At 35.4% G+C, this 17,014-nt stretch overlaps 1 protein-coding gene across 5 annotated transcripts in view; it reads left to right on the top strand.

The window, feature by feature from the left end:
- Positions 1-17,014, top strand: part of COP1 (COP1 E3 ubiquitin ligase) — a 132,254-nt gene that overhangs the window by 19,025 nt on the left and 96,215 nt on the right. For 4 of the 5 annotated variants that reach the window (XR_015798332.1, XM_088153207.1, XM_088153206.1 and 1 more), the window contains exons 5-11: positions 717-836; positions 2,090-2,158; positions 5,747-5,806; positions 7,279-7,355; positions 11,369-11,426; positions 12,652-12,766; positions 14,056-14,191. Coding sequence is in view for 4 of the 5 variants with exons in the window: in XM_088153207.1 (XP_088009333.1) it covers positions 717-836; positions 2,090-2,158; positions 5,747-5,806; positions 7,279-7,355; positions 11,369-11,426; positions 12,652-12,766; positions 14,056-14,191 (635 nt within the window). In the remaining variant the exon portion in view is untranslated. The remainder of the gene's footprint in view (positions 1-716; positions 837-2,089; positions 2,159-5,746; positions 5,807-7,278; positions 7,356-11,368; positions 11,427-12,651; positions 12,767-14,055; positions 14,192-17,014) is intronic. The other variant, XM_088153205.1, reaches the window with a different exon arrangement.

Here is a 17,014-nt window from a genome sequence, read left to right as displayed (position 1 = left end):
TACAGTTTCTATTAAACTTTTCCTGGGGACAAGAGGCCACATTTTGTTTTCCTACATGTTGAAACAGGCAGATAGATTAATCTCATATTTCATTGGGAATGTGATCACAATTTCTACTACATAACTCCAAGTTTATCTAAACAACTGTAGGGAATGTTCTGCAAATGCCGCTGGGCTTTCTGCTTTTTTTCAGCAGGTAGCTTTTCATGCTCATTCATCTAGCTGCACCTGAGAGTTTAGGAATGGTATTATTAGGTGGGATGGCAGATGAGACAGGGGAGAAATGAGAGAATCTGCCAGATATGCATGAGTTTTTATCTAGGAACAGGAGCTTTCTCTGGATCTGTATTAGATAATTGAAGCCCTAATGAAGTTGAGTGTCCCGAGAAGCATTTTGAGAATGTGGGAGTGAAGGCAGGAGGTGATACAAGTTTGGGATTACATCAGGGCACATTTCTATAGCAAGGTGTGGGATTCTACATGACTGCAGTAATGCATGTCCTGATGACCTTCAAGGAGGCTGGACATTGCTGCTGCAAATAGTGGAAAAGAAGAAAGTGGCCTGAAGCATGTTTATCCTTTCCTTACATTTTTCTCTCAGGATTATATGTTCCCATTGGATTACTGTGACAGCTTTAAATTACTGTATAATATCTAAAGTATGTTGACTCTTGTCTTTGAAATATGTCTTCATTACTTGTTTGCTTTTCTTTTAGAATGGGCACAGGTGGCAAATATTTCAAGATTTGTTGGGAACAGACCAAGACAACCTTGACTTGGCCAATGTTAACTTAATGTTGGAACTTCTGGTGCAGAAGAAAAAACAGCTGGAGGCAGTAAGCTTTTTTCTAGTTTCTTAGTAAATGTATATTAAGAAACAATATCTTTCATTTAATGAAACTGATTCCCTTTTTTCCCAGGGTTTGGCTGATGTTGTACCAATGTACAGATCAGTAATTTAGTGCCCAAGGGCCCCAAGATGCTCCTTGAATGCCCAGTAGATGGTCCCACCATCATCAAAATAAAATGCTTTACTTTAAAAAATGCATTATGAGGTTTTGATGGCTTCAGGTGAGATCTTTTAAAGTAGTAGGATTTTTTTGGTCTCCAGTCCATCATACAAGATTATGAGATGGCTGGGAAAAGTTATTCCCTTCGCTATTGAGTTTTAAATGGAGGCATAATTAATTGGATTTCATAAGGTATTTTAAACATGTAGAAAATGCATTGTTTCACTAGATTTCAGACAATAATAAAAATATCTGAACAAATGATTTAATGCCTGTATTGTACTATCAACATCCTAGAGCACAAGGGCTCCATTATCGGTAGCTCTTCAAAAATGGCCAAGTGTAACTCCCAGCTTCTCCATGCTGTCTGAGGTGAAGAATTGTACTTTAGCAACCCCTGGAATAGATTCCTCAACAAAATCCTAATGGATTTTTACTTGCCCGTATACAGCTTGCATTTTGCTTTTTGTTCCATAGGTGGAAAAAATGGTGTGAAAAAAATTTTATTATGCCATAAGTCCCATCACATTTTGAGGGAATGGTGTTCTCTCAAAAGATATGGGGAGTTTTGGTCTAACACAGAGTATTATTTTCAGTATTGGTGTTTTTTCTCTTATTGCCCCTACTTTCTTGTGTTCTCTAGGAACCAATTAGGGGAATGTGAGCTCTTTCACTAGTGTTTTGAATTCCTTGGAGCTGTTTCCCCACAAATATGATTATTTTGTAATACAAGATCTGAAACTATGATTTGGAGTGGACTTTAAGTTGTGGATAAATAGAGTATGTTTTCTGTAATCTGACTCCCAATTTCATTACAGTTAGCAGTTTCTGATTCTAATATATATATATATATATATATATATATATATATATATATATACATACATACACATACACATACACATACACATACACATACACATACACATACACATACACATACACATACACATACACATATACATATACATATATGCACTCAAATGTTGTACATAAAGTGCCAATGTCTTAAATGCCTCTTTACTTAGCAATTTCCTTTTGACATCCCCTTCCCCGTTTATCTAAACTTTCTGTTATAGGAGTCCCATGCTGCCCAGCTACAGATTTTGATGGAATTCCTGAAGGTTGCCAGGAGAAATAAGAGAGAGGTAACATAACCTACTTTGATTTACTACTATTAGAAACATTTTTCATTACCCTCTTTTAACTAATGCAGGTTGGGTTATCCCTTTTTAAAAAGTGTGATGGGTGGCAATCTTGCCCAGTTTATTTCAAACACATCAATCTGAAGAATTTTAGACCATGCTAATTATGACATGTGGTTTTGATTTTCGTACTTTTGACTTGAATTGCATGATTCTTTTGCTTAACTTTTCATACCTTTGGGGAGAGAAGCTTGTCAAGTAAAGTTATTTGTTGGCAGTTGTATCAAATTCTTGAAATAAATTGTAGCTGGCATGAAATTTGTGTAGTTTTACAACAATTGTTACTATATCTCTGGCGAAGGGTTTTTTTTTTTAAATCTTAATTTGAAAGGCCTATTACATTGCAAGTACATATGTTTTTGTAGATTTTTTTCTTTTGAGCAGTACTGAATTAATGTTGATTTCAATCTCCTCCTTACAAAAGAAGAGTAAAATGAAATATTGATTCGTTAATTGGAGAGCTTACAGAACTTTCCCATAATTGTCATAATTGATTTAGTGTGGGAGAAGGGATACATCTTGACAATTGCAAGTTTTATCTACTTGTATAAATGCCAAAAGAGAACTTATCCTGAAAAAGCCAGTGTGAATATTTTACCTTTTTCAAACTTAACAATTCAACATGACTCAAGGAAATGACTATAGATGGATTTATAACACATACTATTACAGATTCCCCCCAGCTATGTTTTGTATATTTCTGTTACATGTGATTATCTAGGGCTTGTATTTAAACAAAATCAGTTTTATTCCTAAATACGTACAGAAAATTGAAAGTTTTGAAGTCATTTTTAGAATGTCCCCGAAACTGTGCTGCTTGGATAAATTATGTGTAATCTCATGAGATACTTCTCCAACATTGTCCCATCAAATTTAGATTTGAAGATTAGGTTCCAAATTTAGAATGGAATAAACCCTTGTGGTTCTAAAACAAAATGGGGGTTAAGCATAGTATTCACCTTGAAATTGGTACATTTGTATTTTAGTATTATAAGTTGAGCTGATCATATTTATACTGAAGGGCAGCTTGCAATTTTTTAAAAAATAAATGAAAGGCAGTTGATATTTAGCATATATTTCAAACAAGAGACAAACAAACAGTGCTTCTGTAATTATGTAAACTTTTTCAAGTGTTTCTTTTGGTGATACTGAAACAAATATAACTTAAGTACAACTTTTCTGCAAATAGCTTTTTTGCCTGCTGCATAATGTCGTTAGCATCTTATTATATAAGGTGATATATAGATGTAGTCATACGTATCTAAGCCACTGATCTTACTGGTTTTTTATAAATAGCTAATCAATGGCTTGGTTTAAACATCACAGCTGTAAGTATGGTAATGCATGTAGCCTGATGACTACTGGGCTGCTCTTGCTGAATAAACCAGTGAGGGTCTGTATATGATTTTGTTTGGAATTATGTTCAGTCTGGGATCCCTGGTTGATTATTCTCCTCATAAACCACAATTTGAGGCCATGTGCAAAGGAAGAATGTTATCACCCAGATAAGCAGAGATTAACACCAAGATTATCACCAGACATACAATCAAGCAGTAAACAATATCCTAATCAAGGAACTACAGTAAAAACAAACAAACAAAAACCCCACCAACATTGACAGGGCAAGCCACCGTATATAAACAGAGAGCAAACTCCACTCCATTCTAGCACTGAAGATGTTACCTAGCCGGGTAACAAAATGTTTACAAGAAAACATCCAAGCTCAGAGAACCGCAAGGACTCCACAGTTCAACCCTGAGCTACACATATTCTCTTATGTTGGAAGAATGTTAAATAAGGGAAGAATGATTGAACTTGGATCTGTACTTGACCATACTTAAGAAGACCCTCACTGAAATCAATGGGATTTAAATTAGGCATGACTATACTGTAATTAGGTCTATTCTAAGGAAGAACAGTTATACTAATTACAAATATATCTGGTACAGTATTACACATGGAGCAGAAAACTGTTCATAATGCCAGATGTTTTAAATGTACAGTTATGTATTCTAAAGTATAGAGGGGTTAATCCTGGATTATAAGTGTTTGCATTATTTGAGGCAATAATTTGAGGTAATAACTTCAATTCCCCGGCTTGCCAATTCCGTCTATCTCTTAGTGTTCAAATCTCAGAGCCTAACTCTTAGGCTCTGACCTGGAACCCTGTAATGCAAGCTATTAGAGATACAGATTGCTTGTAAGAAAACTAATTAAAGCCATAAACTAATCTTTTGTGGATATATATTAGAAATAAATGGTTTTACCACCACTTTAAGTTGGTATAGACCTGGAGTAATCTTTGCATTGTAGCAAAATACTTTAATCCTCTCCTTCTACCATGCCATTTTTCTTTAGTCTTCTTAGCTTAGCTTTCAGTTTTGGCTTATATGTTAATGAATTTGGCCGGATAACAACCCCCACCCCACCCCACCCCATGTAGTGTTTTAGCTAAACTTTATCTCTTTGCTGAGAGAATTGCACGACACTACAGAGAGGTGGGAAAAGCAATGAAGAATTCAACTTTTACACTGAACATTTTAAAATTTAAAACTCATCATAGATTTAAAAATCCTACATGTTTTAAAATAGTGTGTATTTCTTTTCTGGATTTCCCTATTACAACCTATACATGCAAGTCTGTGATGTTTAAAATACAAGCTCACCACGTATTTAGATAAAAAACTCACTCATCTATCCTTCTGCCTCTGAGTTTTCACTAGCTGTTACCACATTCTTCCAAGTAGAGCAATAAGAATTAGATACTTCTTTAAAAATAAATAATGAGAAATCTAATTTCTCAAGAAGCAGTTTAAAGATGTGGAGAATTGCATGAAACCTCTTCAACAGGAATCACATTGAGGTCATAGTTAGCTGTTTAGCGGCTGATACAAGTATGCTTATACAGTAATTTAATATTGTATGCTTATACAATAAGTATGCTTATACACCTTTTTCTTGTTTTCCAGGCAGTGTGCCAGTTGTTACTGATTCATTGAGATTATTATGATATTACAGAGTTGTGATTCAGTGTATGTTTTCAAAGATACTGGGGCAAGTTAACATTGTCATTTTGGTAATTCTAAAGTAACAGCGTGCGTATTGTTAAACAAACGCAATTTCAATTGAGTTCAATTAGCTTACTAGTGTCCTAAAATAAGTAAAGATGTATTCCACCATACATACTGTCTCAGTACCAGTTGTTGCTAGATTATCAGTGACTTCCTAATTACTTGAAGTATACTTGTTTTTGTTTTTTTTAATTGGCTGTTCAGAAAGGCAAATTCTGTTTATTAACATTGAGCACATTTATTACTGAGGGTGAGGAACATAATGTTTTTGACTGTATTTCATCATTTTGACATTATTTTAATCTGGTCTACTGGTAAAATGCATATCTGAAAATACATTACTATAATTTTACATGTTCTTTTCCCATTTATTGTACACACAATCTCTTTTTCTATAGGAAATAATTTATGATAGTACTGCCAGTATAAATTATATTTTAAAATCTTTTTTTATGTACAGCAGTTAGAGCAAATTCAGAAGGAGTTGAGTGTTTTGGAAGAAGATATTAAACGAGTAGAGGTGAGGCTCTCCACAATCGTTGCAACAAGCAGCTTTTTTTTTTTAATTTGTATCAAACTGTCTTGATGGTATCATGTTTGATGGCAAGTGTAAAGGTAGGGGATTAACTTTTTATGGGTTTACCATAAGCCCACAAATAATGCTGCCAAGTATCAAGCTTTAGCCAATGAGCATCACTCAGAACTGTTCCAGAAAGCAACAATAAAATAGTCCCAGTGGATTATTTGAAAGCTTTAAAAGTGATAGCATAAATACCTTTTGTATGCAATTTCAGCCTTGTATGCAGCTGCGATGGTGAGATGTTCAATCAACATTACATGATCCCATATGATTGAAATATGCATATGAATCTTGCGTGTTCATTTTGCAGCCACGTCAGAAAGTCATAGGGTCTTAGTTGGAAAGACCCATGTGACCAGTCTTCCCTACATGGTATTGATATCTACATACAAAATGCAACCATATAAGATTACATCACAGAAAAATTACTATTATAGACACCCATTAAGGAGGCACGTAAATGGGCTAATGAACATTTCTTCCGGTGACAAAGATGTGACTTGCCTAGTTAAACTTTCCTAAGCTTGTGAGGTATTTATCTTGTGTGCAAAAAACGATAAAAATAAAAGCAGTATTTCTAATTCAGGTTTCTGAAAAACACCTTGTGAAGGTGTTTGATGACAACAGTGTGGTTCAACAGCAGAATGGGTTTTTCTCTTTCATCTGCAGTCTTCCACACGTGCCCAAATCTGGTCTTGAGTATTGGATATTTTTTTTAGAGTGATTTGAAGGGTACACTGATGTGTGAGTTCAGTCTGTGACTCTCCTAATGTAAGAGTGCTAAGTGTTAATTCATTGTGTTAGCCTGCCCTGTAAATATCAGCAAACTAAGTAAACCTGTTTATTTTCTGGTATTATTTAACTTGAATTCTTGTATTAACATTAATTATAAATGCATTCATGGATTAACATTTCTGCATTTTGAATGATAATAGCTGACTTGGCCTATTTTGACTGATTTTAAGTAGCTCAGATGGGAGCTTTTAATTCTGGCCTCCTTTTCAGTAAAACCTGAAGGAAGCATAATAAGTTTCAGTATTGCTCTGTTATAATATAAAAGGAGAAAATAACTGAAATAAAAATGAGTATAGTAATACTTTGATTTGGGCACAATATGCAAAGACCTAGCTCTCTGGGGAAAGTTCTAATGCTGGGAAGAATGGAAGGAAAGAGAAGAAAAGGACGATCAGCAGCAAAGTGGAGGGACTCAGTTACAGTGGTGACTGGGGCACCATTGGAAGACCTGAAAGACCAGGTTAGGGATGGAGAAAATCTGTCTATGTGGTTGCTAAGAGTCAAAAATGACTTGATGGCACATAATAATCAAATACTTTGATAGAAACATTTGATATTAATGAAAGGATATCAATGTTATATTGTTTAGTTGCAGTGTGGCTCTGTATTTATTCCAGGAAATGAGTGGCTTATATTCACCAGTCAGTGAAGACAGCACCGTGCCCCAGTTTGAAGCTCCTTCACCTTCACACAGGTAACCACATATCAGTTGAATTAGATATACGTATGTTTGGCAAATGATTTAGAAGAAGTGCTTGGAACTTAAACAAGCATAGCACCTGTGTGCTGTTTATCATCCTTTTTTTCAGACTTCCATGCAAATCTAAAAAAAAAGACCCTCTTGCTTTATAAGTTCGTTCAATGGTTTGTGTGAATCCCTGAAAAATATGTCTGTTTTACTGGTAAAAGGTGTTGTGCTTGTACTCACTCAAAGTTCAAAGTAATCTTTCAAACCATTTTTAAATGTGCACAGAATACATAGGATAAAATATTGGGGTAAACCACTTTTCCCCCCTTTCCATCCCTACTGCACTCCATATTAACCTGTCTTAAAGCATAGTTTATATAGAAGCAAACATTGATAGAAATTACATAGTACAAAGGTGGCAAACCTATAGCACTGTCAATGTTGTAAAACTATAACTTCTGGGATGTTTCACCACAGGCTGTGCTGTATGCAAAAGCTAAGAATTTTAATTCGTGACTTCGGCAGAGGCATGCATTCCTCATTCCTATATAGTCCATTGGCCTTCCTCTTGGATAGTAGTAACACCAAAAGTTAATTGTGTCAGTAGCAGCTCTGTGTTTTAGTTTTTATGTCCTTTGAAGGCTAAGAGAAACAAATAGACAAAAGAGAGAACAACTATTTTGAAGAAAACATTGACATTCCTGTAATTTTATTTTGGCACTTAGAAAACTCAACAGCATAGCAACTCTTTCTGTACTGCACATGAATATTTTACAGCTGACAATTTGCTTGTAAATCTCAAAACAAACAAACAAACCAGCCAACATAGATGTTTCTAGACTATATTTTCTGTGCTATATGGAAACTTGAAAGCTCAATACCACAACATCTGTAATGCATGTGTGGAGGATACACTTTTATATTTGGCACCATCACTTTAAAAGAAAGTACAACTCATATTTAGGGAACATTACACTAAAATCTAACCTCCCATAGCAAAGAATTTTAAAATATCAGTAAATTTACCTACTAGGAACAGTAGTTTATTTTCATTACAGGTGGTCCTCATTTAACAACCACTCGTTCAATGACTATTCAAACTTATGACGGTGCTGAACAAGTGGTAGTTATGACCGGTTCTCATACAGCCATCACAGCATCTCCGCAGTCTTGTGCTCGTGATCCAGGTGCTCGACTTGCAGTTATGATGTTGTAGTGTCCCATGGTCCCATGATCGTGATTTGTGACCTTTCCTGCTGGCTTCTGGTAAGCAAAGTCAGTGGGGAAGCTGGCAGGAAGTCACAAGTCGCAGTCACTTGCTTAATGACCTGATGGTCTTTGCTTAACAATGACAACTGGAACTGCCACCTCTATGTGACACAGTCACATGGTTTTTCAACTTACGATCAAGACACTTAACTACAGAGTTTTCAGTCCCAATTAGTGTCATTAAGCAAGGACTACCTGTATATGGAAACAGCATTGAATGTTTGAGCATGCAGTAAACTGACTGACAGTACTTCACTGCCATTTTCTGCATGCAGTTAGCTTTAAGGTATATGACTCCATAGAATCCCTACAAGCCCATGAGAAATAGGAAGGCTTAAAAAAAAGAAAGGAAAATGTAGAGAATTAGAGGTGTGGGGGGGGTGTTATCTGACATTTTTATAACATAAAAATGTAACTTTTTTATTTGAAACAATACATAGAATGGTTAAGATGTGTAGGGAAGTTAGCAGATTAGAGAAACAGAGAAATTTATTTTCAGTGACAGTGCACCTTCAATTTTCAGACTATCTAAAAATGATAGGATCAGAAAAAATTCAGGCTTCTGATAGTTGTCATAGGATTCAGAAATATGAGGCTGTTTAGAAAATATTTTGCATAGCAAGAGTGTGTGTGTGTGTGTCTTGTTCCTTCTTATTTCTTATGTTTCTGCTTCTGAAAATCAGTGCTTTCCATACCTGTTTGACATGGTAGTGGACAAAAGTCCAAAGTTAGAGCACTCTGGAACTGCTTTAATGTCCTTCTTTAACCTGTTTTCTGCACAAATTAGAGATCACCTCAGTTAAAGGTATCCTCATAAGTTAACCTAGCCTGTGTCGTTAGCAAAGTAATTGTCCATAGGATACATTGGATAGGAAGACAAGATGGTATGAACATAACACCTCTCTACAGTTCCTTAAAACCATAGTCTTTTATTGAGATTGTGCGGATGACTACCCCACAATCCCATAACAAGGGTTTGGTTTAAAGAGTTGCAGACAAATGCTGCATGAGCAGTCTGAAGCACCTTTTTGTCTCTAAATCTGTAGCACTGTGCAGTTATATTTGTAGATTGGCAACTGTTTTCAGTTCAGTTTAAGTACAGTAAAATACATCCAGGTCATGCATAATATGGGAATGTAGTCTAGGATATTAACAGCAGGATCTTGTTGCTTTAATTGCCATGAAATACATCTTGTTGTCTTAGAACAACAGTAAATATTAGACAGGATTTTGTGGTGTCAACCAAATACCAGACAGAGATTGGATGTGTACAAAACTTCTCAAGAAAAAAACTCCTCACTTTAGCAGCTTCGTTTACCTTTGCCCTGCACCATCCTGTCTATCATTGGATAAGCAAAAGAAGCATGTGTTGGGAGTAAGGAAGATGATCTTGATGGACATTTGCAGGATCTGTTGCCCAGGCAAAAATGACTGAAGCATTTTTTAGGCATGTGATGAGATAACATTCAGAAGCGGCTCAGGCAAACATCTCCCTAATTCAGAAGGATTATATGAGGGAAGAGAGGTACAACACAATCAGACTTGCAAGACTGTTATCATAGCCAATCTCAATAAAAGTAGTTTTAGCCTTCCTGTGGAGTTGATTTCCAGGTCTGATCTATCTTGTAGGGCTGGCAGTATGTGAAGTCGCAGACCTAATTTAGGACTTTATACGATCTATGCATTCAGCCACAGTGTTGAACCCCATTGTTTTAGTGTGCAAATCAAAGATTATAGTAAGAGAACAACCTAGTGTTTACGATAATGTTTTAGCTAGATGCATCAACTCTTTGTGTCTCTTTTAAAGAGAAAAGATGTAAAGATATATTATCTCCCACAAGGGGACTTGGAACAAAGCAAATTGGAGCAGTGCAGAGCAGATGGGTTAAAAAAAAAATCCTCAGGAAGCAACATTCCCATTCCATTCTTCTAAATTCCTTCAAACAAGTTTTGGCCTGAATTCCCAGTGTAATGCCCATATGCGCCTCTACATTTTTTCAAAAATAATTTTAATTTTAAACAAAAATAAAATTAAAAGTATTTTTGTTTGTGACAAAGCAAAGCATCAACTTCTAGAATCATGTTCTTTTTCACCCAGGCCTCAGGAGTATAAAAATAAAATAGAAAATAAAAAATGAAGGGTGGAAATTATGCACACCTCCCCAGAGACAAACACTAGTTTTTATTTGTAGGACTATACAACATGATCAGGAAAAACTTAAATGATTGCTATGATTGGGCCTCTAATAAAATTAGGGCTTTGTAATAACACCCACTGTGTCAGCCATTTCCCAGGCCTATCTGTGTCAGAGTGTTGTTTTTAATATTTACTAATATTAATAGAAAATGATTGTATTATGAGTCATAAGCTGATATTTGCAAATGGCTTGAGTGTGCATGGCAGGGAGTAAGATGAACAAAGATGCTTTCCTGTTCACAAAAAAGAGCCTCTACTTGCAAAAAGACTCCATTCACTTCAGCAACCAAGTTCTACCTCTGGAAAATTACAGCTGGTTGCGTTGCTGACAACCATACTTAATGCAACTTGATTCTCTACCCTACACATCAGTGTAGGACTGCTGTATTCAAGCTCATCATCTCCAAAAAGACTAGGAAAGGTGTTTAAATTTCCTCTAAGAAGTCCGAATAAAATCCTTTTTCTTAGTCATACTATTAGAGAAATTAAAACTCAGAAGTTTTTTTTTGTTATTAACTACTGTTCATGCATATTCTGCTCTTTATTTTTACAGTAGCATTATTGATTCTACAGAATATAGCCAACCTCCTGGATTTAGTGGCAGTTCCCAGGTAAGAATAATCTTCATATATGTAGGAAAGGGGACAAGCGTCACAGATACCTTTTTGAATCTGGGATGTTCTGAATATTTAAAAGTATTTTCAGTGAAATATTGGTTCTGTTTTTCAAGGATTAAATTAAAACAGCTAAAATTTTGCAGTATGTTAAATGCTTAAAGGATCTGTAAACAAAAATAAGCAATAACATTTCAGGCAAAAGTTTAGGCATATGGCTTGCTAACCTGGATGCAAAATACTATTTTCAAAGAACCCTTTTATTTAAAAAATGAATATAGGAAACCCAGATTCAGATCCAAATAATTGTGCTATGGAAGAGTGAATAGAGGAAGGTTAAGAAATGCTTATCTTCCAAATTCCTGGTGAAATAACCATTTCTCAAATTACTGTTTTTTCTGTTGCCCCGTGATGCAAATAATGCCTTGTGTATATATGTTAGCTTCTGTCTTGTCATTGTTCGTATCTTGACCAGTCAGTGTTGTTTTCCTTCTTGAGGAAGTTATTTCTGCATGCCCTCCCAACAGTGGTATCTGTTTCTCTTCTTCTTGGAGAGGTAATAAGGTGTTCCCCGCCAATTGCCAAGTTTTTTAAGACAATATTGTAAATGGAGGAAAAAAGCGATCTGATTCCTTGTTATATATGTGAGGAGTTCTGTAATCTGTTTGAATTTACTGTAAAAAATTCTCACTGAAATAAAAATGGAACTTACTCTGAGGAAAACCTGTAGCTTTTTGACATTAGTGTGTGAAATACAGAACATTCTACTAGATCTTACCCACAGTGAGTTACATTTTCTAAAGTGTTAATATTTTAACTGCACATTTAGAAATGTTTTCACTTGTCAATTTAAAATTATGTTACTGATTAGTGTTTTGCATCAATCACATAATAATGTAAAATTTGCTTTTCTATAGCATTTGACCTCAAAATTAATTTGAGAGTAAAGAAAACCTTTGTCAAAAGCAGTATAGGTAGCAGTGCATAAACAGCAAATATATGTACATGATTCAGCTTCCTGGTATTTAAAAGCAAATATAGACTGACCTCTCCCTCCACTCCCCACCCCCCAGTGACTTGTTCCCTAAATTTGGGCCCTTTGTTCCAAATACTTGAAGTTTCTTTGGTAAAGTAACGGAACATTTGCAAAACTTTGTAGATGCCCTCCCATCAACAGTAATTGATTTATGAAAATAGTTTTCTTCACTTTTCCTTCATTCAGACTAAGAAACAGCCATCGTATAATAGTACCTTAGCTTCAAGGAGGAAGAGACTTACAGCTCATTTTGAAGATTTGGAACAATGCTACTTTTCCACCAGGATGACTCGACTATCAGGTAGAATGCCTGTTAGCTTTTGAATAAAGTGGTTTATCGTGCTTCCCAATGTCCTTTTCCTGTTCTGCATAGTAGTTTGCTGTGGTTAGGATAGGATAGGATAGGATAGGATAGGATAGGATAGGATAGGATAGGATAATAGACATCTGCAGCCATAATATTACTCTCTTTTCTGTTTTGTGATTTGTAATTTATCTGGTCTCTGCCTGATTTTTTTTTTCCTCTATTCTTATCATCTTCTTCCTTGTCAAGACAGAACTTTATATTCGTATGATTCATCCCTTTCATATATTCCCCTTTAGTGTTTGCTTCAAAATGATGTTTCTTCGCCCTAAGCGAGCCATCTCTTTGTCTCTCTCTCTCTTCCCCTTCCATTTTTTCTGTATAAATCTCAAGGCTGTACTCTTTCTTTAAATATTTGAGCTTTTGTTTGTAGGTTTTATGTTTACTTCAAGGACTTGTCACACCTCAGTCTCCTTCTATATGGTTAGAATTCCACTCCAATGTAATTCAATTCTTCTATAGTTCACATCATGGGACATCCCTCCTCACTTCTCCACAGACTACCTAGTCTTCTCAACATCCAGTGCAGACATTTTTCATGACATGTCCTTGTCTCCCACTGCCCTGATCTAATCCTATGTACTAAATAACTCACCTGAGTTTTACACTGATTATACCCCAGGCTTGTGATAAAAAAGTGGTTTGTTTAAATCTTAGAGTATATTTTATAACATCCATTGGGATTTTTATTCATATTATATAAATGGGTATGGAATTATGATGCAGCAAGTTTGTCAGTGATGATGCTTTTCTCATGTCTTAAATAGTTGAAAAGAGTTATTTTCCCTCTCAAACTAATATATCCTAGTTTTATTAAGGGATCTAGAATTAGATAAAATAAGAGAAGAGTACTTTTACATTGTATGTATTTTCCACAGAAGTACCAGCTATACCCAAATCAGGCTGAGGTGGGGGGATGGCAATTATAGACTATATCTTCTGATAAGCATCAGGCTGGGAAAGGATGTTGAAAGGTTGTGTATATCTTTTAAGTATTCTGTCCCTGACTTAAATTCTGTATTTGCTGTGTACTGCAAAATATGTTTTCAGATCTTGATAGACTAATAAGCAGCCATTTCTAGGCTAGTCCTGCAGATTCAAGGAAATTTAGTATTTAATTGATCTGTAAACTGACAGCGGCAGTTGACTGAAACTATGTTTATCTTTTTTTCTTTCCTTCTAAAAATTTTAAACTGCATTTTTTCCTCCCTGCTTCTCCCATGTAGATGATAGTAGAACCTCAACCCAGCTGGATGAATTTCAAGAGTGCCTATCTAAGTTTACTCGCTACAATTCTGTTCGACCTTTGGCAACACTGTCTTATGCAAGTGATCTCTACAATGGATCTAGCATAGTCTCAAGGTAAAAAATATGTCTGTTTGCAATTCTAGAAATCCTGAAAATTCATAGCCTGGCAAAGTTGTTCATTTATTTGCAGACCAGTTTTATTCACAAAACCTTGCAAAATTAGATATTGCTTATATTATCTTAATATTGCTCTTTAAAGTAGTTAAAAATTAGTAGTTAGTAATTTCATTACCATTCAGTAATGGTTCAAAATTACATCAGCTGACTTGAACACTGGGTCAAATCCAACAGGATGATCTTAATGATATGTAAGATCATGCATCTCTGTAGGGAAAAAAAATGTCTAGGTACAGGACTGGGAAGACTTGGCTTGATAGCATTGTATGTAAGAAGATTCTAGGGATTTAATGGACCCCCTGCTATATATCAACAGTGTGATATTGCAGTTAAAGGTCAGTGCAGTCTTGGATTGTATCAATAGTAACATTGTATCCAAATCACAGGCAGTAAAATAGGTTTATTATATATTCTGTATATAATACTGGTCACAGTGTGTCCAGTTCTGGGCATAGCACTTCAAGGGAAGTTGGAAAGGTTGGAGCAGACTCAGAAGAGAGCTACAACAACGATAAGTGGTATTTGTCCATGGCCTGTGCAGAATGGATGAAGTTGTGGAGCATGTTAAGTTTACAAAAAAGGACACTGAGTCTACAGATATCTAAAAGGTTACCATATGCGGGAGGGAATGGATCTGTTCTCTTCTGAAACTAAGGACCAAAAGATTAAAATTACAAGACAGGATATTCAGACCAAATATTAGGAGGAATTTTGTACTAAGAGCTTTTACACAGTGGAACAGTCTGCTTGGAAAAATCTGCCTAGAACAGTCATGGACTTCTCCTAGGGATTTTCCAATTAGGGCTGGATGGCTACCTGTGGGGGATGGCTTAGTGATTTCCTGCATTGAGCAAGGCACTAGACTAGATGACTTATAAGACCTCTTCCAACACACGTATTTTGATTCTACATAATCAAAATAATGGTAGATCATTATGTGCTTAATTTACACAGAGTCATTGATGAGTTGGGTAGTCTTATAATTGAAATCATAAATAGATTATAGTAAATAAACTGCACAGACTGTTGTAGATAGAATTCACCAGCTGTATAGTATATTTGAATGTAGGAGTAGGGAGCTCAGGCCCATTAGATCAGTTGCAGTTTTAATACTAACTGAATGTTTACTTATTAGATTTATATCCTGCTTTTCTGTACCTGTCAGGCCCAGTTGAGTTCAGTTCCTTTATTTACTTATACCATATAGACAAAATCTTGCCAGACTAAATCTATACTATTGGAACTAGTGGATATATCCTGGGAGGTTCTGGGGAGTGGCTATCCTGAACCTCTTCTGCTTCCCACGCTCCATCTCCGAAGTGTGTTGTCTTTTTCTCCTTTCCCTTCTTGGAATGTGCCCCCTCCTTCCTGATAGCCTTGCTCTCTGTTGCTATCCACCACAGTACCTGAGCTCATGGTGGCAGACACAGTGCTCCCTTCTGTTATTTTTCCCACAACAGCAACCCTGTGAGCTGGATTGGACCGAAAGAAGGTGACTGAGTCAGCGAGCTTTCATAGTGTAGGGTAGACTAGAACCTGACTCTCCCTCCTCCTAGTCCAGCATTTTCATTACTACACTGTACTGGCTGTCTAATTATATAATAATGTGCTTTCTTAAAGGAACATCTTAAATCTTTGGTTGTAATCCATATTCAGGTTAATGCAGTTATTGCCCAAAAGATATTTAGTCATAGTACAATTGTTTGGATCCTCACAGTATTCTGGATGCTAATAAATATATTTAATATAATATTAAGATCTATTAGGAGATAATTGCATTAATTTGAATATGGATATATTCATATTCATATCCATATTTATATAAATATATTTAACTTAGATATTACTTCTAGGCTATAAAAAACAGGGAGAGTATCACAAATGCCAGTAGGAAGTATTTTATTTTATAGAAACACAATGCTGGACTAGGAGGAGGGAGAGCCAGGTTCTAGTCTACCCTACACTATGAAAGCTCGCTGACTCAGACACCTTCTTTCGGTCCAACATGTTATATTGAAGCCCAATTGTTTTGAAAAATTCTTCTGCCAAAAACTGTGCTTACCAGCTAAAAAAAACATTGACAAAAGAATTTTCCAAAACCCATTGGGCTTCAGTATAATAAAATATTTTGTATTGATGTTTGAGATACTCTCCCTATCCCCTAACCCCTTTTTTAAACGTCTTCCCTTTTTTCCCTTTAATTTTTGTCTGTCCTTGGAAATGACAAAGTAGGAAAGCTTCTATTGTTTTAATCAAGAATTTTTGGGAGAAAGAGAAAAAAAATATTAGATACAATAACTAGATCTGTTTTTGTGTATTAAGCTATGTGAATTAGTGTAAATAATTTGTCTCCTGTAATGTAGGAGTCTCAAGTGCAGTACAGTACAACCATACGTACAAAGGTAACAATATACAGTACATGCAAGGTATCAGAGACAAATACCAATAAAAGAAATGGATAGATAGCATGGAGATGTATCTCTGTGGCAAAGATGATCAGTTATGTGCAAGTAAGCAGTAAAATATAGTTTTATTAAGATATTTATTAAGTCTTTATAACACTACTCATCTTTATTTATTGTATTAAAATTATTAATAATATAGAAACTTCGTAAGTTGAAGAAAAATTACCTGTGAGTCACTGTGAATTTCTAAAATTAACAGATGTGTGTAATTTCCCTACATTGTACTATTCCCAGAGTTGTGATTAAAAAAAGATGAAGCACATCATTTTAAATGTGAGAATAATTAAGACTAAAA

The sequence above is a fragment of the Python bivittatus genome, unplaced genomic scaffold (assembly GCF_059951505.1).
Source record: "Python bivittatus isolate LINGU-HERP-01145 unplaced genomic scaffold, Pbiv_v1 ctg000700_np1212, whole genome shotgun sequence".
Lineage (NCBI taxonomy): Eukaryota > Metazoa > Chordata > Lepidosauria > Squamata > Pythonidae > Python > Python bivittatus.
This window is presented reverse-complemented; position numbering and strand designations above follow the sequence as displayed.